This window comes from Hyperolius riggenbachi, chromosome 4 (genome assembly GCF_040937935.1).
Source record: "Hyperolius riggenbachi isolate aHypRig1 chromosome 4, aHypRig1.pri, whole genome shotgun sequence".
Lineage (NCBI taxonomy): Eukaryota > Metazoa > Chordata > Amphibia > Anura > Hyperoliidae > Hyperolius > Hyperolius riggenbachi.
In genome coordinates this window covers 100,656,640-100,684,479 of record NC_090649.1, presented here as the reverse complement: position 1 = coordinate 100,684,479, position 27,840 = coordinate 100,656,640, and the positions used below count along the sequence as shown (strand labels likewise).

Sequence of the window (27,840 nt, the reverse complement as noted above, 5' to 3'; positions counted from 1 at the left end):
ATTGGCCGGCCAGAACCCGAAGTGGCCACACTTCGGGTTCTGGCCGTAACATATATAAAAACAAAGTTTTATTCAATCTTTTGCTATTTTCAGAAAAATTTATCACATATGTATGGTACAAATTATTCAATCAAGGAGGAAGAAAATTTTTTTTATCAGATTTCTCTGGTCGCGAAAAAAATATATTTATGTCCACCTTTATTGAAAACAGAAAACAAAATAGAATATTGAGGACACAGATCAAAAAAAAAAAAAACAACCAAAAAAAAACAAAAAAACAATCACACCAGTTGCCAACCTTCAATTTATAAAACAGAAGGCAATATACAATAACCCAGGTAGGCCTGTCCTCTGGTTAGAACAAAAGGAACATGGCAAGGTGACAGGCAGCTGGTTGCTACTAGCACTACGGACACTGCCCTGATGTCTTCATAAGGACTAGAGAACATTAAAGGGTCTCCATATGGTGGATTCCAGTCACTTGGCTGAACACAGATCACTGGAGTCTTTATTAAGTCCCCAGTCCAGGAACACACATTTTTCTAGTCCAGTGAAGGCACTTTGTGGCGGAGCTTGTTTTGATCCTGTGAGAAACCCCTTTGTTAGCGGATGTCAAATCTCTCAATTTCACATTTTAGAGCTTTCAGACTTCCACTGCTAATAGGTTTCAGTCTTCTCAGAGTTCAATCAGTTCCTATAGTGCAGTGTGAATAGCAGGATTATTCAATCCAAGATACAGCCTTACCCACTGAGCCTGCCACCAATTCCTCCAGCTCAGCTGCTTTTTGTCACATAAATACAAGACAGAGTTTTCAACTACAGAGTTTTTTTCCACGCTAAAGGTAGCATTTCAGTACTTGGTTTAGTAAGCTGCTGGATGGTATATTTAAAACTACTGACTGGAGAAGAGCTTTCAAGATTCTCAGTTTACTCCAGCTCAGTAGCCACCGATTTCTTAGCTCCTTCTCTAGCAAGTTTATCAGCTGCCTCATTTCCTCCGAAGCCAGCATGCCCAGGAATGTGCATCTGCAAAGGAAAATGGTAGGTGTTACAGTATGATCTAAGAATGTGGAACAGGACTTTACAATACAGTATATGGGGTGTAGAAAATGTGACAGCAATAGGATGCCTGCAACTGATCCCCCTCCCTTCCCCAGAAAGTGTACCTGAGACAGACACAGACAGACACACACACACACACACACCTCTCCAGCCCCCTTTATTATTATTCTTGATTTATAAAATCGCCAACATATTCCGTGGCGTTGTACCCTTCAGGCTGATGGTGTCTCCCCCCCCCCCGTCTTACCAGGCCACTGAATCATAAAACTAGATGGCCCGATAATTCCGCCAGTAGGCAATAGTGCAGTTCGGCCATGCGCGCTCCCGTTGCCAGGAATGTTCCGCACCTGTGCAGGCACAGAACTCTCCCGGTGATGGGAGCGCAATGGGACATAGGCCACACATGCACCGTACACCCCGACTGGTGGATTTACCGGGCCGACTAGCGGAGGATGCAAGTGGCCCGGGAAGTCGGCAAGGGACCAATCAGCCTGAAGGGGGCTGAAGGAAGCTCCACCTGAGGGGACCCTGTTCTCTTAGCTGCGGGCAGCGGATGGCGGCGTGGGAGCGGTCCAGGCGGATGGGGCTAGAGGAAGTCCCAGGTATGTATAAAATCTTTTTAATAATGTGAACTCTGAGTCCCTTTAACCTGCCAGCAGGAAGCTGCACATCATTGCGCACAGTTTTTCCTCCTCCTCATCTCCACAGTAACAGTAAAAGGTGAAAAAGAGGCAGCACATTAGCTGCAAAAAGATGCTTGCATTGCGGAACAGAGGAACTACATGTTACGGACACACAGGTGTTAAGTGTTCTGCATAACCTGATGGTAATGCACCTGATGAAGGACCTGCGAGTCTGTAACGTAGTGCTTCTGTTCCGCAATACAAGCATCTTTTTGCAGCCAGTGGTGTGCTGCCTCTCCTTCACATTTGGTTGTATCCAGGAAAGTGTGAGCAATCCGTTTGAGGCCTGGCACCAGCATATCCCACGGTACAGCATACCTGGGCAGCTTTTTTCGTAGAATCATATACAGCAGGGGTCTCAAACTCGCGGCCCATTTGCGGCCCTCGATACAATATTTTGTGGCCCCAGAGCTTGTAGGGGCCCCCAGTGGCTACAAGAGGAAAACAATTTTTCTCAAATCGGCCTTATAGTTTTTGAGAGAATCGATTTTAAAGTTGCAAAGGAAAAAAATACACATTTAAAAACCTGCCGACTTTAATGGTTAATAGCAAATCCACCTTAAATGCTAGAAACCCTAAATTTGCAGGATATGTTAAGGAGATCATTAGGAATAAGAGGAAAAAACAATTTTTCAAAAAGACCTTATAGTTTTTGAGAAAATCGATTTTAAAGTTTCGAAGGAAAATAGTATACTTTTAAATGCGGCAAATGTCACTTTTAGTAGCAAGCCTAACGGTAGTGTAATTTTACATGTATCAAAAGAAAGAGCAATACATTTCCTGATTGGGGCTTCACACCCTGACTATACCAGCTGCAAAAAAGGTCCCTTAATGCCGATTTTTGTTCCAGGGCATCTGTTGGGGGAGGGGGGGGGGGGCCTTAAACCGGCCCTGCCTGCCGGCCTACCGGCAAAAGCAAAAGAGACACGGAAGCAAACTATATTTGCCCATTTTACCTTATAGTTCGCTTCAGTGCTCCCAAGTAATCCGCCGCATCCCCGCCGCTAAACAAGGGCTGCAGACCCCCAAATCCCCCGCGCAAACATCCACGACTGCGCTGAGGGGCAGAGCTTCCAGCTGTAGCTCTGCCCCTCCTGACGTCAATCGCCGAATGGATCGCCGCCTCTCCCCCGCCCCTCTCTGTGAAGGAAGAGTGAGAGGGGCGGGCAGAGGCGGCGATCCGCCGCGATTGACATCAGGAGGGGCAGAGCTGAAGCTGAAAGCTCTGCCCCTTCCAGGAAATGCCGGCGGATTTCCCCCCGGGGCGATTTGGGGGCTCTGCAGCCCTCGTTTTGCAGCGGGGACACGTGAACTCCCTTATGCGGCCCAGCTTCATCCTGACTTTGCCTCCTGCGGCCCCCGGGTAAATTGAGTTTGAGACCCCTGATATACAGTATTGCTGTGGCCATTTCCACAGAAACAGTACCTGTCACTTGAGAATACCTGAGAAACGCGTCTGGATAGTGTTTGTTGCCCAAGGTATCACATTATGGATCAAGCTCAATCCTTATGTAGAATTTTTTTTTTCTTCAATGCCATCTCTCCTCTGCACTACTGTTTCGGCTCAACAATATGTAATGATGCATTTATCCCTCCCAAGAGCAATGAAGATTTTTTTTTTTATGCAGATAGGTCAGGGTGATGAGGGGTGGGTGTGGCCTTGCAAGCATACTGGGGAATGGTTGAATGGTTTATTTAAACTCGACAAGGAGGCTCTCAGGTGCTGGCTGCAGAATTCTCTCATCCGCTGTGGGAGAAGTGGGGTGGGGTCAAAAGATTCTCTGTGCTAGAGAAGCAACTCCAACTTTTCTGGCTGATCCATATTTCTGGGTCATGTAACTGACTTTTTTGAAGGAAACATTTTTAACTACATCAGATATTAAAATTGTGTGAGTAATAGCAAAGTCCCCGTTTTAAATTTTACTAGCAATTTTAAATTTTAAGAGGGAATTAACAAGGACTAAGAGAACCCCAGACAAAGATAGGCTGATCCAGCTTAAATTCACCCTTAAGGCTCATACACACATCAGACCATAGTCTCTTGAAAATGAAAGATCACAGACCAATTTTACCCCCTTCCATGTAGTATGAGAGCCATACTTACACAGTCTATTCTATGGCGCTGAACTCCCCCATCAGACAGAAATCTTTGCAAAATGCTGCACACAAAGATGCTGTAGACATTCAAAAGATCAGTATCTGCAAAAGATCAGTATCGGCAAAAGATCCGTTCCTGCAAAATGCATTCATAGTCTATGATATCTGCAGATCATCATACACACCTTGTTTAACAGACATTCATTTGCAGGTCAGATCCACCAGGATGGATCTTCAGATCTGCAGATGATTGTCTGATCTGCAGATGAATGTCAATTAAACAAGGTGTGTATTAGGATCTGCAGATATCATAGACTATGAATGCAATTTGAAGGAACAGATCTTCGGCAGGAACAGATCTTTTGCAGATACTGATCTTTTGTGTCTGTACAGCATCTGTGTGTGCAGCATCTTGCAGAGATTTTTTTCTGATGGGGAGTTCAGCTCCATAGAATAGACTGTGTAGGTATGGCTCTCATACTACATGAAGGGTGGTAAGATTGGTCTGTGATCTTTCATTTTCAAAAGATGTGTGTATGTGGCCTTAGTATATACTAAACTCCCCAAAGACTTGAGTAATCAGAGAAGAGAGGACACAGGTCAACGTTGCAGATCTGAGATTGGGACATTTTTACATTTAATGTGGCCATGTCACACATACGGACACATACGGGTCCCAAATATCAAAAATACGAGCCAAAGGTTTTGATACCAATGTCAGCCTCGACCTGAAATCCCTGTTGCTGGGGATTGTCTGAGAGATAATCACATCCCGAAGAGGGTAATTCTATGGAATATCCTATGTTTTTATGCATGTAAACAGATTATATTGAATTGGATCCAGCCATGGACTGACATCAGAATGGGTTAAAGCGGACCTGAACTCAGAACTTCCTCTCTGCTTTAAAGAGAACCTGAACTGAAAATAAAAAGTCAAAATAAACATACACAGGTCATACTTACCTCCAATGTAGTCTGCTCATCAATCTCTGTCTCCTCTCCTGTGTCCTGTTTGTCCACTGTGATTGATGGAATTCTCTGTCCTCCATTTTGAAAATGGCCATTACCCCATAACAGCTTCCTGGTCAGCACACTGTTAAAAACTGTTATATCACCCACTTGAGCCATAGGGAAACCTGTACATTACCTTGCACTTTCAGTTGTTACTGACAGCGACTGGTATATTTCAGTTCTGACAAAATGTCAGAACTGGAAGGGATCACTGTAAGAAGAAAATGATGAGCTTCTGAGAGGAACTGATGGCAAGGTAAGTATGCAATATTTGTAGCTACATCATGTGTTTATTTTAAATAATTTTACTCAGTTCAGGTTCCATTTAAAAAGCAACAGTATAATCATCTTTAAACGAAAAAAAAAAAAGTCTTTGTTACAGCTGATACAAATCCTAAAATAAATCTGCAGTGTTTCTACTTCCTGCTTTCATGGAAGCCAACATATTAAACAGGCTGCTAAACTCTAATACATACAGTGTGTATTTCTCTGCGTTTTTTTTCTGTCCTGTGCAAGACTTTAGATCCACTTTAAGCTAGCCCTGACCTCGATCCAAGTGTATAAACTAACATATATACAGTGGGATGTGAAAGTTTGGGCAACCTTGTTAATAGTCATGATTTTCCTGTATAAATCATTGGTTGTTACGATAAAACATGTCAGTTGGGCCACGGGACTGTCCTCTTGCTCCCCCAAGACAGTCCCCCCCCCCCCCACGCGCGGCCGCCACTGCTGTTACCTTAGCCGGCGGCCACTTCCTTATATTCCCCTCATGTCCGTGGAACTTATTCCCAGCAGCACACAACGTGGCTGCTGTGTGATGCGAAAGGAAGCAGGAGAGCGGTTCCCATAGTAACGGCGATACACCGCTGCTACTGGAAGCCGCTGCCATGTTTCCTGCCGCATCACACAGCAGCCGCCGGGAGACACGCTGCCGGGAATCAACACGGACATGAGAGGAGAATATAAGGAAGCCGACGCCAAGGTAACAGCAGCCGCGGGGGGTGGGGGGGGGTGGGGTATTTAGGGGGTCGGACTAGGACTCTGTACTACCCATACTAGGGTGCTATACTGGGCACTATACCAGCCATACTGGGCACAATACTAGCCATACTGGGCACTATAGGCACTATACTAGCCATACTGGGCACTATAGGCACTATACTAGCTATACTGGGCACTATAGGCACTATACTAGCCACACTGGGCACTATACTAGCTATACTGGGCACTATAGGCACTATACTAGCCCTACTGGGCACTATACTACCTACCCATACTGGGCACTATACTAGCCCTACTGGGGCACTATACTAGCTATACTGGGGCACTATACTAGCTATACTGGGGCACTATACTAGCTATACTGGGGCACTATACTAGCTATACTGGGGCACTATACTAGCTATACTGGGGGCACTATGCTAGCTATACTGGGGGCACTATGCTAGCTATACTGGGGGCACTATGCTAGCTATACTGGGGGCACTATGCTAGCTATACTGGGGGCACTATGCTAGCTATACTGGGGGCACTATGCTAGCTATACTGGGGGCACTATGCTAGCTATACTGGGGGCACTATGCTAGCTATACTGGGGGCACTATGCTAGCTATACGGGGGGCACTATGCTAGCTATACGGGGGGCAACTATGCTAGCCATACTGGGGCAACTATGCTAGCCATACTGGGGCAACTATGCTAGCCATACTGGGGGCAACTATGCTAGCCATACTGGGGCAACTATGCTAGCCATACTGGGGCAACTATGCTAGCCATACTGGGGCAACTATGCTAGCCATACTGGGGCAACTATGCTAGCTATGCCGCCGCCAACCCCCATCAACCCCCTCCCCCCCACATGGAAAGAAATTTGGTCAGAAAGTGGTCCCCGGGCCGGAAAAGGTTGGGGACCCCTGATATAGGAGACACACACAGTGATATTTGAGACGTGAAATGAAGTTTATTGGATTTACAGAAAGTGCACAATAATTGTTTAAATAAAATTAGGCAGCTGCATACATTTGGGCACTGTTGTCATTTTATGGATTCCAAAACCTTTAGAATTAATTATTTGAACTCAAATTGGCTTGGTAAGCTCAGTGACCCCTGACCTACATCCACAGGTGAATCCAATTATGAGAAAGTATTTAAGGGGGTCAATTGTAAGCTTCCTTCTTAATTTTCTCTGAAGAGTAGCAACATGGGGGTCTCAAAACAACTCTCAAATGACCTGAAGACAAAGATTGTTCACCATCATAGTTTAGGGGAAAGATGCAGAAAGCTGTCTCAGATTTCAGCTGTCTGTTTCCACAGTTAGGAACACATATTGCGGAAATGGAAGACCACAGGCTCAGTTCAAGTTAAGGCTCGAAGTGGCAGACCAAGAAAAATATCAGATAGACAGAAGCCACGAATGGTGATAACAGTCAGAGACAACCCACAGACCAGCACCAAAGACCTACAACATCACTTTGCTGCAGATGGAGTCACTGTGCATCGTTCAACCATTCAGCGCACTTTACACAAGGAGATGATGCATGCGAGAGTGATGCAGGGGAAACCCTTTCTCCGCCCACAGCACAAACAGAGCCGCTTGAGATACGCTAAAGCACATTTGGACAAGCCGGCTTCATTTTGGAATAAGGTGCTGTGGACTGATGAAACTAAAATTGAGTTATTTGGGCATAACAAGGAGTGTTATGCATGGAGGAAAAAGAACAAAAAACACCTGCTACCTATGGTAAAATATGGTGGCGGTTCCATCATGCTGTTAGGCTGTGTGGCCAGTGCAGGGACTGGGAATCTTGTCAAAGTTTAGGGACACATGGATTCCACTCAGAATCAGCAGATTCTGGAGACCAATGTCCAGGAATCGGTGACAAAGCTGAAGCTGCACCGGGGCTGGATCAACAAGACAACGACCCTAAACACTGCTGAAAATCCACTAAGGCATTCATGCAGAGGAACAAGTACAATGTTCTGGAATGGCCATATCAGTCTGCAGACCTGAATATAATTGAAAATCTGTGGTGTGAGTTAAAGAGAGCTGTCCATGCTCGAAAGCCATCAAACCTGAATGAACTAGAGAGGTTTTGTAAAGAGGAATGGTCCAAAATACTTTCAACCAGAATCCAGACTCAATGGAAGCTACAGGAAGAGTTTAGAAGCTGTAATTTCTGCAAAAGGAGGATCTACTAAATATCTAAATATTGATTTCATTTCTTTTTTTGTGGTGACCAAATTTATGCACCTGCCTAATTTTGTTTAAACGATTATTGCACACTTTCTGTAAATCCAATAAACTTCATTTCACTTCTCAAATATCACTGTGTGCATCTCTTATATGGTATGTTTAACTGACATTTTTTATCGTAACAACCAACGATTTATACAGGAAAATCATGACGATTAACAAGGTTGCCCAAACTTTCTTATCACACTGTATAAAGAAACTGGCCAAATAAATGTGATAAAGTTTGGTCTCCCCGTTTGGAATATGTAAAAGACCAAGGCATTGACTATAATGCTACCTCGTAAGACTCGGGCAAAAAGTGATGTGACAGCCTCTTTATCTTTTCCTCTTATTAGGGAGTGACAGGCTGCAGGGGAAGGTGGGGGGGGGGGGGGGGGGGGGGGAGGGGTTATTATTGAAAAATTAATAAAAACTATTCGTTAAAAAAAAAAATAAAAAACCCAAGCCAATGCTCGGGTTCAGAAACTATACTTACCTCTGCATACTAATGAGGCTTCCCTCCTGTGTCCTCTGGTCCCGTTGCCACTCGCTGTCCTCCAGCTGATTGAGGCCGCGCTCCTCTTTTGGCACAACCTCAGTCATGCTGCAGCCGCACGACCACGGCCGTGCAGTAACATGGAGCGCTCACTTGCTCATGCGCTACGTGGCCCCAATCAGATTACAGACAGGGCCTTGTCTGTATTCTCTGGAGGGTCTGCACTCGGCAACTGGTGACCAGAGGACAGCGAGGAACGACTCATTAGGATCCAGAGGCTCCGGTACACTTTAATAATCTCGAGCACCTCAGCCATTGTAATTCAATTCAGTCAGATGAAACCAGACAAATCATAGTGCTGTATTGCACGTGGGTGGATGTTACTACACTGCCAACTGGAATAAGCAGCTCCAAACATGCTTTACTCACCCATTTCACATTGATGCCCTGTGTCAGCTTGTCCAGTTTCTCAAAGTCTTCTCTGTTTATAACATCTTTACCAGTGCTTAGCTTCCAACCTTTCTGCTTCCAGGAATGGATCCATTTCGTGATAGCTATAGCACAATAGATAACAGGTGAATTTTAGTAAATCGCATCAAAAGCGCAGCTTCCATTAGTATGTTGAAGGTGGATTAACCTGATGTAGCCCAGAATAGCCTGGGAGTGACTTGGAAGAGAACTGCTTGCTGTAAGAGCGTATTTACATTGAATTGTCCTCTTCCATTCCTGCACATGTCCATGTTATTGTTACGCTGGGAATGCATGAATACGTTTTTTTTAGCAGATTTACTTTCCGATCGATTTTCCCATCAATTTACATTCACTTCTATAAGAAATTCGATCAGAAAAACGATCAAAATAGGATCGGACCTGTCGGAAATTATACTGAGCCATCTAGTTTTCAAGCATTTCAACTAGCCAACAATGCACCCTGCTAAAATTGGAAAGGCCACCCACGTCACCCTTCCCCTGCTTTCCTCTCCAGCTTTTTCTCATGGGCAATATGTGTTTTCACTCTCCTCCTCCTCTTCCAAAAAATGGGTCTATTCTTCTCCCCACTCATGTTGTTCTCTGTTTGCTGCTGGTAATATACTGTCTACTGTTACATGGACAATTTTGGAAGAAACAACTTATTTAAAGGGAGTCTGAAGGGAGTTTTAAAATAAGACAGATACTCACCTAAGGAGAGGTAAGGCTCTGGGGTCCTATAGAGCAATCCCGTTCTCCTGCCGGTCTCCTCATTCCCCCACAGACTGTTCTGATCGAATCTCCCACCGCGGGAGACTTTGGCAATCTTCGTAAGCACTTGGGCTGCTAACGAGGGAGCCTGCGGGGGAATGCGTAGACTAGTAAGAGAACTGGAAGGCTCTATAGGACCCAGAGCCTTACCTCTCCTTAAGGGAGTATCAGTTTTTTGTTTTTTGTTTTTTAAATTCGCTTCAGTTTCAAACACACACAAAAAAAAAAAAAAAAAAAAAAAAAAAAACCTTAAAAATGGGAGTGGTGGACTTATCTCCCTATTAAAGACTCAAATTGTCTGATTCAGGTAACTTTTTTGTACAGTCCACAACATACAGTATAGAATATTATGCAAAGGAGTATACAATAACATTTTCCCTAGATTAGACAAGTCTTCAGTGGGGAGGTAAATCCACCACTACCTCCCATTTTAAGCTGTTTTTAGTGTATTTTATCTTCCTGGTGCCTCTGTTCTGTCCTGTTACCTATAAGTTTGTCCACCCTTGGTGGAGAGGTGTCCCCCCATTTTCCAATCTACATATAGTGACTTCTTAACCTGAGCGGGGTTGGATCTAATCTCCCCACCTGCCTATACAGTGGTTGTCTTAGCGGGAACCCTTCCTTGTGAGTATTTATTCACATAGGTATTTTTCTATGTAACGTGACTTTAAAGCAAACCTGTAGCCTATTTAAAAAAAAACATATACTTACCTAAGGAGAGGGAAGGTTCTGGGTTCTATAGAGTCTTCCAGTTTGTCTCACAGTCCCCTCGTTCAAGCGATGTGTCACCCGTTCAAATCTCCTGCCACAGGAGGCTTCGGTAGTCTTCGGGTGCTCCCACAGATGAGAAGCTGTGTAGTGCACACTCGTGCATGCGCAGTACGGAGCTGACTGTCTTCGGGAGCACTCGGGCTCCTGAAGACTTCCGAAGCCTCCCACGGCAGAAGTGAGCAGTCTCCGACTTATCCATTGGATACTGCTAACAGGGGAGACAGCGCTGGAACGAGGGGACCATAGGAGGAATGGGAAAGCTCTACATGACCCAGAGCCTTCCCTCTCCTTAGGCAAGTATGTTTTTTTTTTTTAATCTTAAATAGGCTTCAGGTTCACTTTAACATACTGCACTATTGAGGGCTCTCGATTCCCTTCTGTTTTTACAAATTATCGGCAACTTATTTGTAGGTTCTCAAGAAGCAAGAGAAAAAACACGCACACACACACACACACACACACAATCCCGATAAAGTGATGCTGCAAGGCAAGCGTGCTAGCAACAACTGTATGTATCATGGACATTGATGGCACTGCCAAGATCATTGATAATATTGATAATAGTATGTGAACTACAGATAACGTTAAAGAGGAACTCCAGCCCAAACAAACATACTGTCATTAATTTACATTAGTTATGTTAATTAAAATAAATAGGTAATATAATCTCTTACCCACACTGTTTTAAAAGAAGTCAAATGTTTGATTTCATAAGGGGAGCCATCTTTTTGGTTGAAAGGAGGTGACAGGGAGCATGAGACAGTTCCAACTGTCCTGTGTGCTGATCACCCCTCCCAGTTGCTAGGCAACGTGAATAACATAGGAAATCCCATCATGCTCTGCACAGCATCAGGGAAAAAAAGCCTGGGGCTTTTTTTCTTTGATGGGTGGAGCTTAGATAAAAATGCATCTAAAATGATGCTTTGGTAAGAAAAACAAAGTTCTGATGCTGTGAAACGGTTAAACACCAAGCCTTTTCAGTTCTGCTGAGTAGATTTTTAGTCCGGAGGTTCACTTTAATGCAAGGAGAGGAATACTACGACATGAGTTACCACCCTACACTCTTACCGTTAATTGTAAACATGCTGTCCGTGTACAGAACCAGCTGCGTGATATTCTGGCTCTTGGCCTGTTCTATGGCTCTGCATGCCGCCTAAAAGACACATTGTGGGTTATGTTACATCAGCTATATAAACAGTACTTTTTTTCTTTTAGCAGGCATACATCTACAAAAATTTAGTTAGCTCAAACAGAAAACAATTCCAAACCAAATTCATCGACTTCCATAAACTCTGGCTATATGGTTTAACCTCTCTCCATTTTATAATACAAGCATCACTAATACCTTAACCACAATTTGAATGATATGGACACTTCAAATCCCAGCTGGTCCAGTAACCACCCAAATAACCGGAACACCATAATTACATTTTTAGAAGTGACAGCGGTCCTTTAAATAGAATCTGTAACAATAATAAAAAACAACAACAACGTGCTTCTAGGGGGTACTTACCTCGGGAGGGGGAAGCCTCTGGATCCTAACGAGGCTTCCCATGTCCTCCTGTGTAGCCCCAATCCAGCATTAGTTCCCCCCAAAAGATCAGCCGAAGATGCGAGCAGGTGCTCCTGCAGGAAGTGTTGATATTTACCTTTACGATCCCGACCAGGTGCAGTACCATATCACCCTCGGGTTCCGGTGGAAATAGCCAAGGCAGATCAGTTCCGCTCTACTGCTCAGTAGAGCAGACCGGATCAGGCTTGTCTATTTCCGCTGGAGTCTGAGGGGGAAGATAATTTGGCGCTGTATCGCTGTTAGTGCTGGATCCATGCTGCTCAGGAGGAAGGGGAAGCCTCAGACAAGAGTCTGGCATAAGCTCTCCTCACTGAATAGGTGCAGCTTACTGAACAGGAATAGCCGAGATCTAAACCCAGGTCTCCTGTGTCAGAGGCAGCGCCCTTAACCAGTACACTATCCAGCCACTGTTGGATCCAGAGGCTTCCCCCACCCAAGGCAAGTACCCCCCAGTATTTAAAGCAAAAAAAACAAAAAAAAAGCCACACAATCAAGAGCCCCAATAGTGTGTTATCAGTGAGGACAATTGGAGATTTTTAGACATAGCGTTGTTATACTCACAAGTGTGGGTTGCTGAAGCAGGCAACCACTATTTGCGCATTGGGGGAAAATTAGACCTGTCCTCATTCAGGCGCATTGGGGGAAAATTAGACCTGTCCTCATTCAGGCTGAGAAGTCGCTCTCTGTAGATGGCGAAAAAAGGGTGATCACACCTATCCACCGGGTGGATAATAATAGATATTTATAAAAGATACAGAGGCGCCAGATAGCAGAGCTGTGGAGTCAGAGTAATTTTTGGGTACCCCGAGTCAGGAAAAAAAATGCACCGACTCCTAATTTAAACTGTAATTAAAATAGAAAATATGATAAAATGTTCTATTTCTCAGATAATAGTCATCATAAATAGTTTATATACACATGAATAGCTGCGCTTAGTCCACAAAAATGAAATAAACCAATCAAAAAATAGTTACTTGTGCTGCTTCAATAAAGCAGTCCCCGTATTTTTAAAGTCAGATATACATATCCGATTGTGACTGTACAGTATATATGATGTGTACACAGGAATCTCGTATACATACTAAACAACATCTATGCTGCAAGAATAAAGCCTGATGAGTTGTGTCACTAAGAGATTGTCAATGAGCTGGAAAGAATTCTGTGTTGATGCTGGTTTATGCAAATTTATGCACTCCCATTGCTCATGAAATCAAATAATTTGATATGTTAAAATTTGGTTTGGTGACTATGAATTAAAGGGTACCTGAGATGGATGAAAAGAAAAGTTTTATACACACCTTCCAGCCCCCTTCAGGCTAACCAGTCCCTCGCTGTCCACCTCCACCACCTGGATCTTCTGCTACGAGTCCCGGTAATTCAGCCAGTCAGCGCAGTCCGGCCCGCGTGCCGCTCCCACAGCTTGGAGAGTTCTGCACCTGCGCAACAGTGCTGCGCAGGTGTAGTACGCTCCTAGTGGCGGAGTGTGTGCATGCGCACTAAGCCCGACTGGCTCAAGTACCTGGACCCATAGCTGAAGATCCAGGTGGCGAAGGGGGACAGCGAGGGACTGATTAGCCTGAAGGAGGCTGGAGGAAGCCCCAGTATGTATAAATCTCATCTGTCTCAGGTTTACTTTGTTACACAGTAGTACTATACTCTACATGATGACACACAGCTATACCTGTCCTTCAAACCTGGTGGAACAGACCCTACTCCAAAAATAAACTCTTGCTTAGCTGAGCTACAGGCATGGATGAATGATAACTGGTTGAAACTGAATGCTGACAAAAACTGAGGTCCTGTTTGTCCAAAGCCAGCACTCGCAATCAAAACAGCTCTATCCTAAATCAACACCAATCAGGATTGGGAATTCAGACATAAACAGCTCCAACCTTGTGCGCAGCATTGGCGTACTAATCGATGGGGAATGGAGTTTCAGAAACCAAATTTCATCTGTAGTTAAATCTTCCTACTTTCATCTGAAGAACATTACATATGCACTCCCCACAGAGCTGCAGAGAATCCACTGAGAATGTTGTGCACATTGAGCACAGAGGTGTTGTCTATCACCCATAAACCTGGTTCAGATTGTGCATGAAGAATATGTAATAGAGGAAGACTCGCCTCATTCTCCTGCAGAGTACCTGCACATCACTCTTACATGTACCCACAGTTACATTGCCTAGGGCCTGATAAAGGTTCTTTGTTCCTGTCTTCTACAAGTACTCTTACCAAGGACTAGTTTTAGTCTATGACAAAAGTATTAGAGGGAGAAGATCAGCCGACTAGCCAGGTAACTAATATTGTTTAAAAGGGAATAAAAATGGTATCCTCCATATCTCTCTCACTTCAGTTAATAGATGCATTTCATGGTACACACTGTCAATGAACAAGATTGTAATATGCAAATTAGAGGAGTCAGAGGAATCCTAACCTGAGGAGTCGGATTTTTGTACCGACTCCACAACCCTGCCAGATAGGATAAAATATATTAAAACAGAATAAAAAGGGGGCAGGGGTGGACTTACCTCCCCAAAGACAACACAACAATAGTGTATCACAAACTAACATGTATTCTTACGCCAGTTTGCAAACTGTTTTTTATACTGTTTTAATATATTTTATCCTATCTGGCTCCTCTATCTTTCATAAGTACCCCCAGGGGCATTTTTTTTTTTCCAGTTACAGATTTTCTTTAATCCGCACATGCAAATCAGTAATCATAACATATGTCCTTCCCATTACAGCAATGTTTTAAAGTCACATAATAGACACCATCACCAATTTAATAGCGACAGACAAAGGCTGAGAGCAGTTTTGGGCAAGTGCCGCCGATCTTAAAGTCAATACATGCACGGTTTAATCACACTAAACATTTTGTAAGCCTTGTACACACTCAACTATAGACTTTTTAAACGGCCAACAAACAGGTTTTGCTGTTAGGGACTTTTTTTTTTTTATATATTACAAAGTTCCCTTGGGGGGTACTCACCTCAGGAGGGGGAAGCCTCTGGATCCCATTGAGGCTTCCCCTGTCCCACAGTGATCTCTGCAGCCCACTGAATGCACAGCCAACAATTTGTTGTCAGGCTGTGCAAGATTTACCTTTCCCTGTTCCAGTAGGGGCGCTGTTGCGGCTCTCCGCTTGGAAATAGCCGATCTCAGTCGGGTCCGCTTTCCTGCGCAGGAGACTTGCGCCTGCGCAGCAGAGCGGACCCGACTGCAATTGGCTATTTCTTCCTATTTTGGAGCCCAGAGCCGCTAGGGTAAATATTTACATGCCCGCTGTTCGGAGGGGCAGCAAAAGACCACCGTGGGACACAGGAGGACAGGGGAAGCCTCATTAGGACCCAGAGGCTTCCCCTCCTGAGCTGAGTACCCCCAGGAGAATTTTTTTAAGTTACAGATCCTCTTTAAATGACAAGCCTGTGCAAAAAATGTAGCAAATGACATGACGAGTGACAGATACAGTGTTTCCCCAAAACTAAGAGTGTCATATTGATTTTTTCATCAAAAGATGTGCTACAGCTTATTTTCAGTGTATGTCATTTTTATAAACACAAGTTCCTGTGCTGTACGTCTTTCTGCCTTCTCCACTGTGCCGCCTCTTCCTCTGCTTGATCCACCCCCTGTGCACCTGTGTTCCCCTTGTACCTAGTGTCCTCCTGATGTTGCCATCTGTACCCATGTCGTCCTATAGTGTCCCCCTATGTGTCTTTCACTGTCCTCCTGATGTCTCTCCCCCCCCCCCCCCCCTCGATGTCCCCCAATGTCTCACTGCATGCTCCTCTTACACCCAAGCTCCATGCTGCCCTGTCCCCCTGCACCCTCTTTACCACAGCCCCATGCCACTGTGTTCCCAGGCTTCAGCCAATGGTGAAGAAGTACTGAAACTTATGTTTCAACTGGAGCAGATGCTCTCCCAGATGGCGCCATGACTGTGATTGGGCCAATCATGCACACACTGGGCCAGACTTATCAAGAGTGTCTAAGACAAAAATATTAGGTTTTTAGAATGCATGCAGAACTGTCTCAGGCATCGTAAGAAACCACTAGATAGTGCAGATTCCTTCTTAAACTGTAAGGAATAGAAGAAGCTAGGAAGGTCTCTCAGGCAGTGCAGTGTGAGGTAAATTGCTGTTGATGAGGTAACCAACACCTGCTGTCAGCAAGCTCTGAGTGAGGGGGGGGGGGGGGGGGGGGAGCCCTCCACAAATCACATCTAGCATGCAATATCTGTAGAATTGCTAATGAGCACTTCTTAAGGGGCCCATACACTCAGCCGATTTTCTGGCCGACCGATCGATCGTTTGCAAATCGGTTGGTCAATCGACCGATCGATGGCCGATTTCGATGAATTTCCATCGAACTGGCTGGGTGGAAAATTTAGGTCGATCTGATGAGATTGCTTATCAGTTTGCATTGGCCTTAATGGAAATCTGATGGCAAAAAAATGCCATCAGATCGAATTTCAATAGATTTCAAACTGAAATCTATTGGAATTCTATCCTGGTAAAAAATGTTCTAAAAACGCATCAGATCATCAGATGCATTTCTTATCTATCTGCTGCCAATCTGACGAGTGTATGGGCACCTTTAATCTGCAGCAGTTAAGGAATGGATTTGCACTTTTCTTAACTGTAGTGTAGCTCTAGAAATCCACGCTAAACTGCTGCTATTACATAGGCTTTGGGAAGTTTCTTACTATTGTGCAGAACTGTTCTCCCTGCTGGTTAGAACAGTTTTAGAAGAAAAAACTGTCGGTAATGCGTTGATAAATCTCCCCCACTGAGTAGCAGCAAGTGCAGTAATTGGCCCAATGACGGAACCATGGTCCTGCCTGCAAGATCATGGGCTCCAGTAATAACACAAGTTGCCGTACTACTACTTCCCCTTTCTGTCGCTAGGACTTATATTTTGAGCATGCTCAAAATTCCTGCTAGGGCTTACTTTCGGGGATGTCTTTATTTCAGGGGGAAAGAGGTTATCAGGCATTTTGCCCGATCCCTCCAGCAAATCACTTCACTCGACTGTTGGGCTGGTATCGTGCAGTTGGCCATGTATGCACAAGGTCGTTTGAACTACATTGTTCTACTTAATGTGGACATGTCGTGCTTACGGTCTTTTCTGCTTGTGCACGCACTATTTAAATAAGTTGGCTGTTCGCATATCGGTGTGCAGAAATGACTTGATTATGTTGTAGTCAGTAAAATCGTGCGTTTACTGTGACGTTTGTTTGGCATGTGTACGGGCCTTTAAATATCTCCCTCATGTGCAGATAACCAATCATTTAAACACACCAATCAGAAAACTAGAGATGGCCGGACCGGATGGAAGACCTGATGTTGATAGTAAACCAAAGGTTATATTTATAGGTCTTATATCCACTAGGTGCCACGTCCTACAGCCATGCCTGCACGGCTATAGGAATTTGGATGCGTGCTATGAACAAAATGCTGCATGCCATTCAGAATCGCACCGGTATGCTAATCGGACGGCATGCTATTGAACGAGATCGGCAGATTTCCCTGATCAGCTCTGATGGGTGGAAACGAGTCCTTACGCAGTTAACCCATCAGGCATTTCGCTTGCCGACACTCCAAGGGGTGGGGGGTGTATTTGTGCACTATACACATGCTAGATTCTTGGCAGGGACGATAGTTATCAGCTGAGTTCAATCTAGCGTTCGTACAAGGCTTTAGTCAGATGGTGGTGTGCCCCAAATGGTGCTTCTCTATGGAGAATGTCTGCAAAAGGTATTTTACATGTGTGCAAGGCCACAATAAATTTTTTTTTTTGTTAATTTTCACCTATCCCTTCATAAAGATACACTTGTTCATGGGTGTAACAATCACCCCTGTGACTCCTGCCATCACAGGGGGGCCCAGAGGCTTCAGGGGCCCCTCCACCTCCCTCTCCCCAACTGCAAGTGCAGCCAATTAGCAAAGAAGACTTCCAGTTCACTCACAAAAACAGTATGCAGGAGAGTATTTTTTTTTCCTGCGTCCAGGCCCTACTTGCCAGCTCCCGATCTCCCCCCAAATGGGGTTCGGTGGACAAATGCTATCATTTTTGCAGGGGGGGGGGGGGGGGGGGCTATTAAGTCGTTTTGCCACTGCACTTGTTCTAGGTAAGTGGTTCAAACAGCAGCATCTGACAGAGGTAGGAAGAGTCTTTACTGCTTCAGCATTATAAACAGATCCATGCATTGTAGGAAGTATAAAAATGCAGCTTCCTCTAGAACAGTGCTAGTTAGAGTGAAGCCTGGTACAAACATCCGATTTCCACTGGCCAATCACCGGCCAATGTTATCCCTTCCATATAGCTTGAGGGCCAACAGATGTTAATACTATGAACAGAGTGTGTAGGTAAGCTCTAACAATACAAGTGGTACCCACTCAAATTTGGATGTGTGTATGCACCCTTACATAGTCCACAGCTACCTGAATTTCAGCTCGCTGATTCGTCTGTCTCCCCTCAAGTCTTTCTGCAACATTCCTAAAGGAAAACATAGCACTTGGTTATATAATGTTCACAACTACAGTCTCATAAAGCAGACAAAAGAGATAGAGATAATATCTCTCTCTCCATCTCTCTATCTAAAATATGTATTTGCCAACTGAAAAGATAATCTCTAATATAAGTGATTTAAAGGGAACCCAAGGTGAGAGGGATATGGAGGATGACGACATGTTTGTTTCATTTTAAATAATGCACATTCAATACAAATAATGCTGCGCTGCCCACAATGTTCACATCCCCATTCACATATGCTGTGATAAAAAGTAGTCACGACCAAGTCCTGAAAGTGCGCTGCGGTATCTCCTGTTAATGGTATTGTTCTTATGCTGCCTTGCACTCTGCTGCGCTCTTATCCACAACCGAACCTAAATGTTCGTGGCGTCCCGCTGTAAGGCCATTGGATCTATAGCTGTGCTAAAACCAAAGGGACTTGCCGATGTGACACGCTAACTACCCTACTGGGATCTTGTAAGTGGCAGTAGTGCGCGAGAGGCACAGTTTGGAATGTAACTTTGCGCAGACATATTGCGCGATGAAATTTTATATTGTGTTTTATTAAAGGCCATTTTAAGATTGAGAGTGGATATGATCACTGATGTTCCTGAGTGATACATATATGAATATGCGAGATTACCACCTGTGACATGGTGGATTGCATCTGGTGAGCCTTTTGTGAGCTTTAAGGTGGTGGGCACCGTGTGCGAGCACTCATCACCCGCACGTGGTTTGTGGAGTGTTTGTGTCCTGATGGCAAAACAGTATTACGCTATGTAAAGTTGTCTCATTTAGGTTCGGTTGTGGATAAGAGCGCAGCGGAGTGCAAGGCACCATAAGAACAAATAATGCACATTGCTAGGCTGTGCTGCTGATCCGCTGCCTCTAATATTTTAAGCCATAGACCCTGAACAAGCTTGCAGATCAGATGTCTATGGCAAATCTGGCAAGATCAGCTGCATGCTTGTTTCAGGTGTGTGTGTGATTTAGACCCTACTGATCAGAAAGATCAGCAGGTCTGCCAGGCAACTGGCATTGGTTAAAAGAAAGTCAACATGGCAGCTTCTATAGGTCTCACAGCTTGGGTTTATTTTAAGCTCTAGTCTCCTTGATCAAGCATGGCCACAGATAAAAGCTGAAGGGACAACATATATACATATGTAGAGCAAAGGTAAGGTGCCCATACAATACTTGATTTTCCACCGAGCGATTGACTGTTCTCTACTAATCGTGCCTACATGCTCCAATAAATACATTGATTCTGTGTGGCTTAGTGGCCATTTCCTATTTTCCATCCTGCCCGATCTCAGTAAATGTGTCAATTTGGTGGCCAGATATTAGCCAATTTAAATTGATCAAGCAGAATGGAACATAAATCAATTCTCCCCCAACCTGATAAAGTGATCGAATTGAAGGGTCGATCGTACTGGAAAATTGAGTAATGTATAGGCACCTGTACTCTCCAATATAAGCTTTGGAAGCTCCCGTGTCCTTTATGAAGCACCTGTAGACAGTAAACACCTGTAGACAGTAAACACCTGTAGATAGATTTAGGCATGTCACACTGGCGCGGTGCGTTGGCCTGTTTTACCGCAGGCCAGTGCTACGGCAGTGTAAGTGTATGGGGCCATTTACATTGATGCGATGTGGTGGAATTGACGTAAAAAATCGCCGCAACCCAGACGGTACCTAAATTACCATCGACGTGCAGCAGACCAGAAGTCATACAAATCTATCGTGACGCGTATTTTTTTTTAAATGTGCGTGGTTGCGGCACGCATGCATGGAAGCGTATTTTAGCAATACGTTTGGAGGATTTGCAGGATTATGCAAATTATGTATGCAAATGTATGCAGAAATTTGAATAGCTTGGGTTTGTGTTACCCAGAAAAAAAAAACAAAACAAAAAAAAAAACACACACAATACAGTAATATTGCATAGCAATGTTATTTCTATATACAGAATGAAAATCAGGAAATGAAAGGATGATTCTCTAGATCATAGAATAGGGACTCATTCACACAGGCAGTTGTACTGTGGAGATCTCCACGAGTGCTGCCCTATGTGAAGTATGGAGCACCACAGCCCCATTCAAAACAAGTGAATAAGGCTGGACTAGAAAATGTGCCTAGACTAATTATTTAAGTGTGGCATTGCAGCACGTGGTGTGAACAGCACTGTGTTCCTGAATGCACGACCCGGGCAGAAGAATGATTCGGTGAAGAGCGGTGAGCAGATGTTCAGCACTACTTTTGGTATAAACAGGACCTTACTGAGCACCTGGGGAATTCAGCTACAAGACAGTAACACCTAACATACACAGACTAAGTTCACAGGTTACACGAGCTGTGCTACTGCTAAATCACTTACAAGGGATGACTTGGTCCCCAGTACACACCAATCCCAGCTCGTGCTTTGATTCGCCCATTTTGAGAGCAGCAGCCATCTGTGTACACCACTGTAGCATCTCCTGTAAGGAAAACAATATATATAGCATTACCTATTCTGCCACTAAGTCACTGTGCTTATGGATAACGGAAAGAAACTTAACCGTTTATATTACATTGGTAAACGCTTTGGAAGTGGTGAATGTTTACTGGCATGAGTAAAACAGATCCAAAGAGTTCACTCCCAGAGTTTCTTTAACAGTCTTATTGGACCAATCCACAGCACAGAAAGCTCCCTGCACACTGCATGCGATTCTGATTCCGATTCCAATTTTTAATCGTTTTTTACATTTGATTCTGATTTTTAATCGTTACTACATGCTGCATTTTTTCTGCATTTTTCTGTTGAAAATTGGAATAGCAAAATGGATTTGCAGTGTACAGGGAGTCTCATAGTGATCATTCCCAGAGGATAGAAGTACGGTACAATATACTCTCACTGATGTTCAGTGGCTGATAGCATTAAATATCAGCTAGGCATACTCAAATGAATAAACTAGTTCCACTGGTTGTACTTCTTCCCATGTATGGCTCAAATAGACAGGAGAATAGTGTAATCTGGTTTACAGCAGGGCATATAGCTTCCTCCACCTGACATTTTATACACCGTGGTCCTCCACAAAACAGTGTCAGTGCACCAACATTCAGAATAATTCAAATATACACCCACCAGATAGCTGGGCTGACCCAGTACAGACCATCTAGATTCGCTTAGTATGTTGTTATGCACTCCACTTCACTTCGTATATACATACAGCTGCACCTTTAAAAGTCAAAACAGAGGCTCCATAGCGTAACTGTTTATTTAGCAAGATAAAATAACAAAATTACACTCACATGTGAATATAAAATATGCGCATAAAAAGCAAAGGACGTCCTCACTCTCCGCTCGGTGTTGTGTCTCGCCGAGAGTGAGGACGTCCTTTGATTTTTATGCGCATATCTTAAGCCCCATACACACACTCAACAGTGGTCTTTTAAGCCCCATACACACATTCAAAAAGTCAAAAGTGGTCTTTATATTCACATGTGAGTGCAATTTTATGTAATTTTATCTTGCTAAATAAACGGAGTTACGCTATGGAGGCTCTGTATTGAGAGAACCTGAACTGAAAACAAAAAGTCAAAATAACCATACATGTGTCATACTTACCTCCTGTGTAGTCTACTCCTCAATCTCCTTCTCTCCTGCGTCCTATTTGTCCACTGTGATCAATGGAATTCTCTGTCCTCCATTTTAAAAATGGCCATTACCCCCTAACAGCTTCCTGGTCAGCACACTGTTAAACTGTAATATTGCCCACTTGAGCCATAGGGAAACATGGACATTACCTTGCACATTCAGTTGTAACTGACAGCTGCTGATATATAACTGACAGCAACTGGTATATTTCAGTTCTGACAAAATATTGTCAGAACTGGAAGTAATAGTTGTTAGAAGAAAATGGTGTGGCTGAGAGGAACTGACGGTGAGGTTAGTATGTAATATTCATTTGCAGCTGCATCATGTGTTTATTTTAAACAATTTTACTCGATTCAGGTTCCCTTTAAGGTGCCACTGGCTGTACATACAAAGTGAAGTTGAGTGCATAACATACTAAGCGAATCTAGCTGGTCTGTACTGGGTCAGCCCAGCTATCTGGTGGGTGTATATTTGAATTATTCTGAATGTTGGTGCACTGACACTGTTTTGTGGAGGAGGACCACGGTGTATAGAATGTCAGGTGGAGGAAGCTGTATGCCCTGCTGTATACCAGATTACACTATGTATTCTCCTGTCTTCTATTTGAGCCATATATAGGGAGAAGTACAAGTGCAGGAACCAGTTTATTCATTTGAGCGTGTCTAGCTGAACATCGGTAAGAGTATATTGTACTTCTATCTTCTGGGAATTATAACTATTATGTGCTGTGGATTGGTCCAATAAGACTGTTAAAGAAACTCTGGGAGTGAACTCTTTGGACTGGTTTCACTTGTATAATGTAGAGGTCAGTGTTCTCCCCGGAATTTTTTTTCCAGCCGAGTGGGCCGAGATGAAAAATGCAGGGCAACTCTGCTTACAGCATAGGAGGTGGTGAGGAGGTGAGCTGATGACAGCCGGGTGGTCACCAAATCTAGCCGGGTGGAGCACCCGGCTAAAGGAGCCTGGGGAGAAAACTGGGTATGGTGTAAGTGCTGTACATGCAACTGTGTATACTAGTTTAGGGAGGCGATACACCCCCCCATTTGTGTATAGCGACCTACCAAGCTTGACATTTTTTTTTGGTTTAGACAGTATAGGCGGAGGAGCGCTCATACCACTATTTGAGAAATTAGCAAAACAGAACAAATTATTTTTCTACCATCTGTCTACCTCTCTGCTCGATATAACAATTATAACGGCCCCATAACTTCAGTTCCCAAAGCATGGTACTTAGTGATGATATTTGAATCCACTCTTATTCTTCACATTCACTCTCTAACCAGCTCTTATCTCCAATTCAAAAATATATCTTGCATCCAACCTTTTCTCATTCAGGACACTACTAAAATGTTAATACACGCTCTTATAATCTCATCTGGACTATTGTAACATACTACTTTGTGGACAACCAACTAACAGACTGGCACTGCTCCAATCTGTACTGAACTCGGCTGCTTATCTCCATCTTTCTTCTCACTCTTCCTCTGCTGCTCCTTTCTATCAAGCTTTTCCTTGCGTACCACTTAACCTCCTTGGCATTATGATTATTTCTGGATTTTAGAGTCTAAAAAGCAGTGCAATTTTATTTATTTTTTTTGCATGCTTTTAGATGCTAAAACCTGGGGAAAAAAAAAACCACCATGCTGCTAGGGAGTTCTGCAGGAGCCCAGCACTCACTCATCTCCCTGGTATCCAGTTTTCCCTCCATCCTCCGGGTGGCGCTGTAATCCTAAAGTGAGATTGGCAGCTGTTGTCATGGTGACAGACGGCGATCTCACCAGGGGGAAGCAGAGCCTCGGAGGAGAGGAAGAAGAATGCCGTCCAACATAGTGATCCCCCCGGTGAGTTAAACCGCCCGCTGCATGCAGTGCTCTGCGTAGACCTCCCAGTGGCTACCAGAGTTAGCTCGGAGTTACTGCTCCTGGCTTGATTTTTTCCACCCAGAGCTGAACTCGTGATTACCGCTAAGGAAGTTAACAGGATGCAGTTTAAACTCTTAACCCTAACCAACAAAGCTCTCCACACGCTCTCTCCCCGTACATCTCCTCACTAGTTTCCAGATACCAACCCAATCACAATCTCAGAATACAAAGACTTCTTTCGTGCTTTACCCCTTCTCTGGAATGCCCTTCCACAACACATCCGTCATTCTCCAACCTTTGATATATTTGAACGCTCCCCTAAAGACTGTCATGTGACAGTCAGCCTACCCAACCAAAGTGCAGGAATATCATTCTTTGAAGCCACTGGACCCACCAGGCTCCGGGTAGGTCCAGTGGAGCACTCGTAAAGTTTAACAAAGCACTCGTTAAACTATCAGAGCAGAGCGAAATTTAGCTGTGCGTGCTATGACTGCATAACGTGCGCAGAGAATTATTACCACTCGCTGCTGTTAAGCTGCATGCTGTATATCATGACAAGCCAATTCTTTGTCATGATTGGATACAGGTCTCAGTAAATCCAGACCAGCATTGGAGACAGCTTGTACATCTGGCCCTCAGTTTATTTATAATCAATTACAGTAGAGACTGACACAGAAAATATAAGCTTTACTCATCCAAATAAATATAAAATTCAAAGTTCAGAGGCAGGTGGGCTTTTCAGTAAACAAAAGATATATTGTATCCCCCTTCCCCTCATATTCGCACAAGGCAGGGCTGCCCAAAAGTTTGTTCGCGATCTACCGGTAGATAGTGACCGCCTGCTGGGTAGCTGTAGAACGCAGCCATCAGATTCCACTTCTGGCCTGGATCATGGCCAATTAGGGGGGGAGAAAGGCGCGGCTGAGAGGCCAAGGGCGGCTCTGCTATCACGCAGTGTCATGGCTGGGGCGGCACTGGAAGCAACACTTCCACCTGCGCTCATGCTGCCCGCCAGAGGGTTTCCACGCCAAGGGAGTAGAGGCCAGGACAAGCCGCAGACACCACCGTTGGAGCTGGAGGGAGCTAAGTGATAACTAGTACACATCTCCTATACCTAGCTACCTATACTGAAGGCACCTATACCCAACTACCTATACTAAAGGCACATATAGCTAGCTAACCTATACAGAAGGCACCTATACCTAACTACTTATTTGGGATGGGGGGTAAGCTTAGCATTTGAAACGTTGGTAGATCTCCTGGCCTTTTTTTAAAGTAGCTTGCGAGCCAAAAAAAGTGTGGGCACCCCTGGCATAAGGGAACTCCTTTCCTTAACTGGTTCCAGACCGACGCAGTACGAATCTATGTCCAGCAGGAGGGGCTGCGGATCTGACTGGATGTAGATTCAAAGTCTGCAATGAATCGCACGTCCACGCTGATCTCGCCGCTCTGCACCTGCCGCAATTCGCTCGCTCTGCCGTCTATAGGGCGGCAGAGCTCTGTAAGCAGGTCAGGAACCGCTTTCATTGGCTCCTGACTGCGTGATCACGGAGAGCCAATCACATTGGCTCACATTGATAGACAGCGCCAGGAGCCAATGAAAGCAGCTCCTGACCAGCTGTGTGCACTCTGCCCTCATAGAGGCAGCAGAAAAGAGCCTGCAGTGATGGGGCAGCGCCGTGAACGGCGAGTATGTGCGGAAGATTTACCTTAGAAGTTTCCTTAAGGGGGGCAGAGACTGCTGGTACGGAAGTGGTCAATAATATGCACTAAAAACATTGTATAGAAACAGATGGCCAAATAAATTTCACGCACAAGCACTTGCATGTTGTGCCGAATGCACGTTTCATGAAATAATGGACAACTTCCTCAGAAGCAGGTAGGTCTGCGATCGATCGGTTTGTACAGTTCTGATCCAATTTTGTATAATGTCTTAAGAAAAAAACTTAACGTTTTGAAAGCTTGCAATAAACCATGTACTGTACATTTAGTCATTAAAGTGAATCCGAGGTGAGTTATATAGAAGCTGCCATATTTATATAATTTTTTTCTTTGCAGAAGAAATAAATAACATGTAATTTACCCATGTGAGTGAATGAATGTCCTGGCTGAGGTGGCAGCTCACTTATGTCAATTAGTTTGGTTCGTTTTGGTGATACTGGATCCTTAGAGGAGCTGGAATTTTCCAATGGTCTCTTAGCAGAATATGCAGGATTTATATGGTAGCGCTTCACTTTGCTTGTGTCAAGGCTCTGGGCATTGGAACCATCTGGAAAAAACAAATATCAGATTTAGAAGAAAAAAAAAAAAAAATTATAAAAAAATAAAAAGAAAACCAAGCCAAACACCACAGTATCCACTGATTTTCGGTCCTACAGGTGGCTCTGTACTTAGAGTGGCAGAAAGCATGACCTCAGCTCACAGATTAGTGACACCATTGGTGAGTTCTAAATGCCATGAGAATGTAGGTCTCCAAAACACAATGGGTCCTCCTCATGCCCTACTCAGCTTTGGGCCGGCTTCCACCATGTGCGGCTCAATGCATTTTTCCACATGCATGCGTCTAGAAAATTGATCTCACGCAGGGGGCGGGGTAAGTGGGGAGAACAATGCTATCATCCGTCGCTCAAAGTGAACCACCAGGACACATCGCTGGCTGATCGAGCAGGTGTGTGTGTGTGTGTGGGGGGGGGGGGGCATCTATACACATGCTTGATTCTTGGCAAAGGCAATCTTTATCAGCCGAGTGTACATTTAATGCTGGGCATACACGGTACATTTTTGCCCGTGTAATCGAGCCGCTGGATCGATTCAGGCGCTTCCCCGTTCGTCCCCCGTGGGCGCCCGGATTGATTTCCGCTCGTCCCCGCGGCCGCTTACCTTATTTTCATTTTTTTAACTATCGTCCTGCCCACGGTATCGAGCGGGGAATCGATCCGGCGGGTGATCGGACACGTTGGAAATTATCAAATCGAGCCATCAGTGGCTCGATTACACGGTATAAAAACGTACCATGTATTCCCAGTATTAGGCTGCAGTAGTGTTGAGTCACACACCTGAAACAGGCATGCAGCTAATCGGGTCAGACTTGGGTCAGGACATCCAATCTGCATGCTTGTTCAGGGTCAATGGCTAAATGTATTCCAGGCAGAGGATCAGCAGGACTGCCAGGCCATCTGCATAGTTTAAAAAGAAATAAATAAACCTCCATATTTCTCTCGCTTCAGGCGTGCTTTAGAGCACAAACCACACTGATGTTTTATTTAACTTTTTGTAAATCTGCACATCAGCGGTTTGCTTCTCATAATAAACATATTGCAACTAAAACAGATGAGTTAAGTTCAGGCACCTAATAAAGTACTGTACAACAGCCATGGCCAAAACCCATTGTGCTCTTACATACAAATATCTGGACTGCCGCATCATCTCATTCCAGAGGTGGCCATGGGTATTATTCTCCTCCTTACCCCTACTGTACCATGCCACTGCATTATCCCTCACCTCATTAACCTCCATAGCAACAGAATGTGTTGCTTTCCAGCAGGCTAGCAGTGCACCTGTACAGAACTCATCCCCATACTGCATATTGTATATAGTGTATGCTTGGCATCAGTTTCTAAAAAAGCAGCTAACATTAGGCTTCCATTTCTTACACTGCTCTTAA

General features: G+C 44.4%; 1 protein-coding gene across 3 annotated transcripts in view; it reads right to left on the bottom strand.

Annotated features, from left to right (window-relative positions):
- Window positions 1-290: 290 nt before the first annotated feature.
- LOC137571366 (ribonuclease H1-like) overlaps window positions 291-27,840 on the bottom strand; it is a 42,401-nt gene continuing 14,851 nt past the window's right edge. For all 3 annotated transcript variants that reach the window (XM_068280343.1, XM_068280344.1, XM_068280342.1), the window contains exons 4-9: window positions 26,260-26,445; window positions 21,055-21,154; window positions 18,611-18,665; window positions 11,663-11,747; window positions 9,014-9,138; window positions 291-1,026 (exon numbers count right to left, since the gene is read on the bottom strand). In XM_068280343.1, coding sequence (XP_068136444.1) covers window positions 928-1,026; window positions 9,014-9,138; window positions 11,663-11,747; window positions 18,611-18,665; window positions 21,055-21,154; window positions 26,260-26,445 — 650 coding nt within the window. In that variant the 3' untranslated portion in view covers window positions 291-927. The remainder of the gene's footprint in view (window positions 1,027-9,013; window positions 9,139-11,662; window positions 11,748-18,610; window positions 18,666-21,054; window positions 21,155-26,259; window positions 26,446-27,840) is intronic.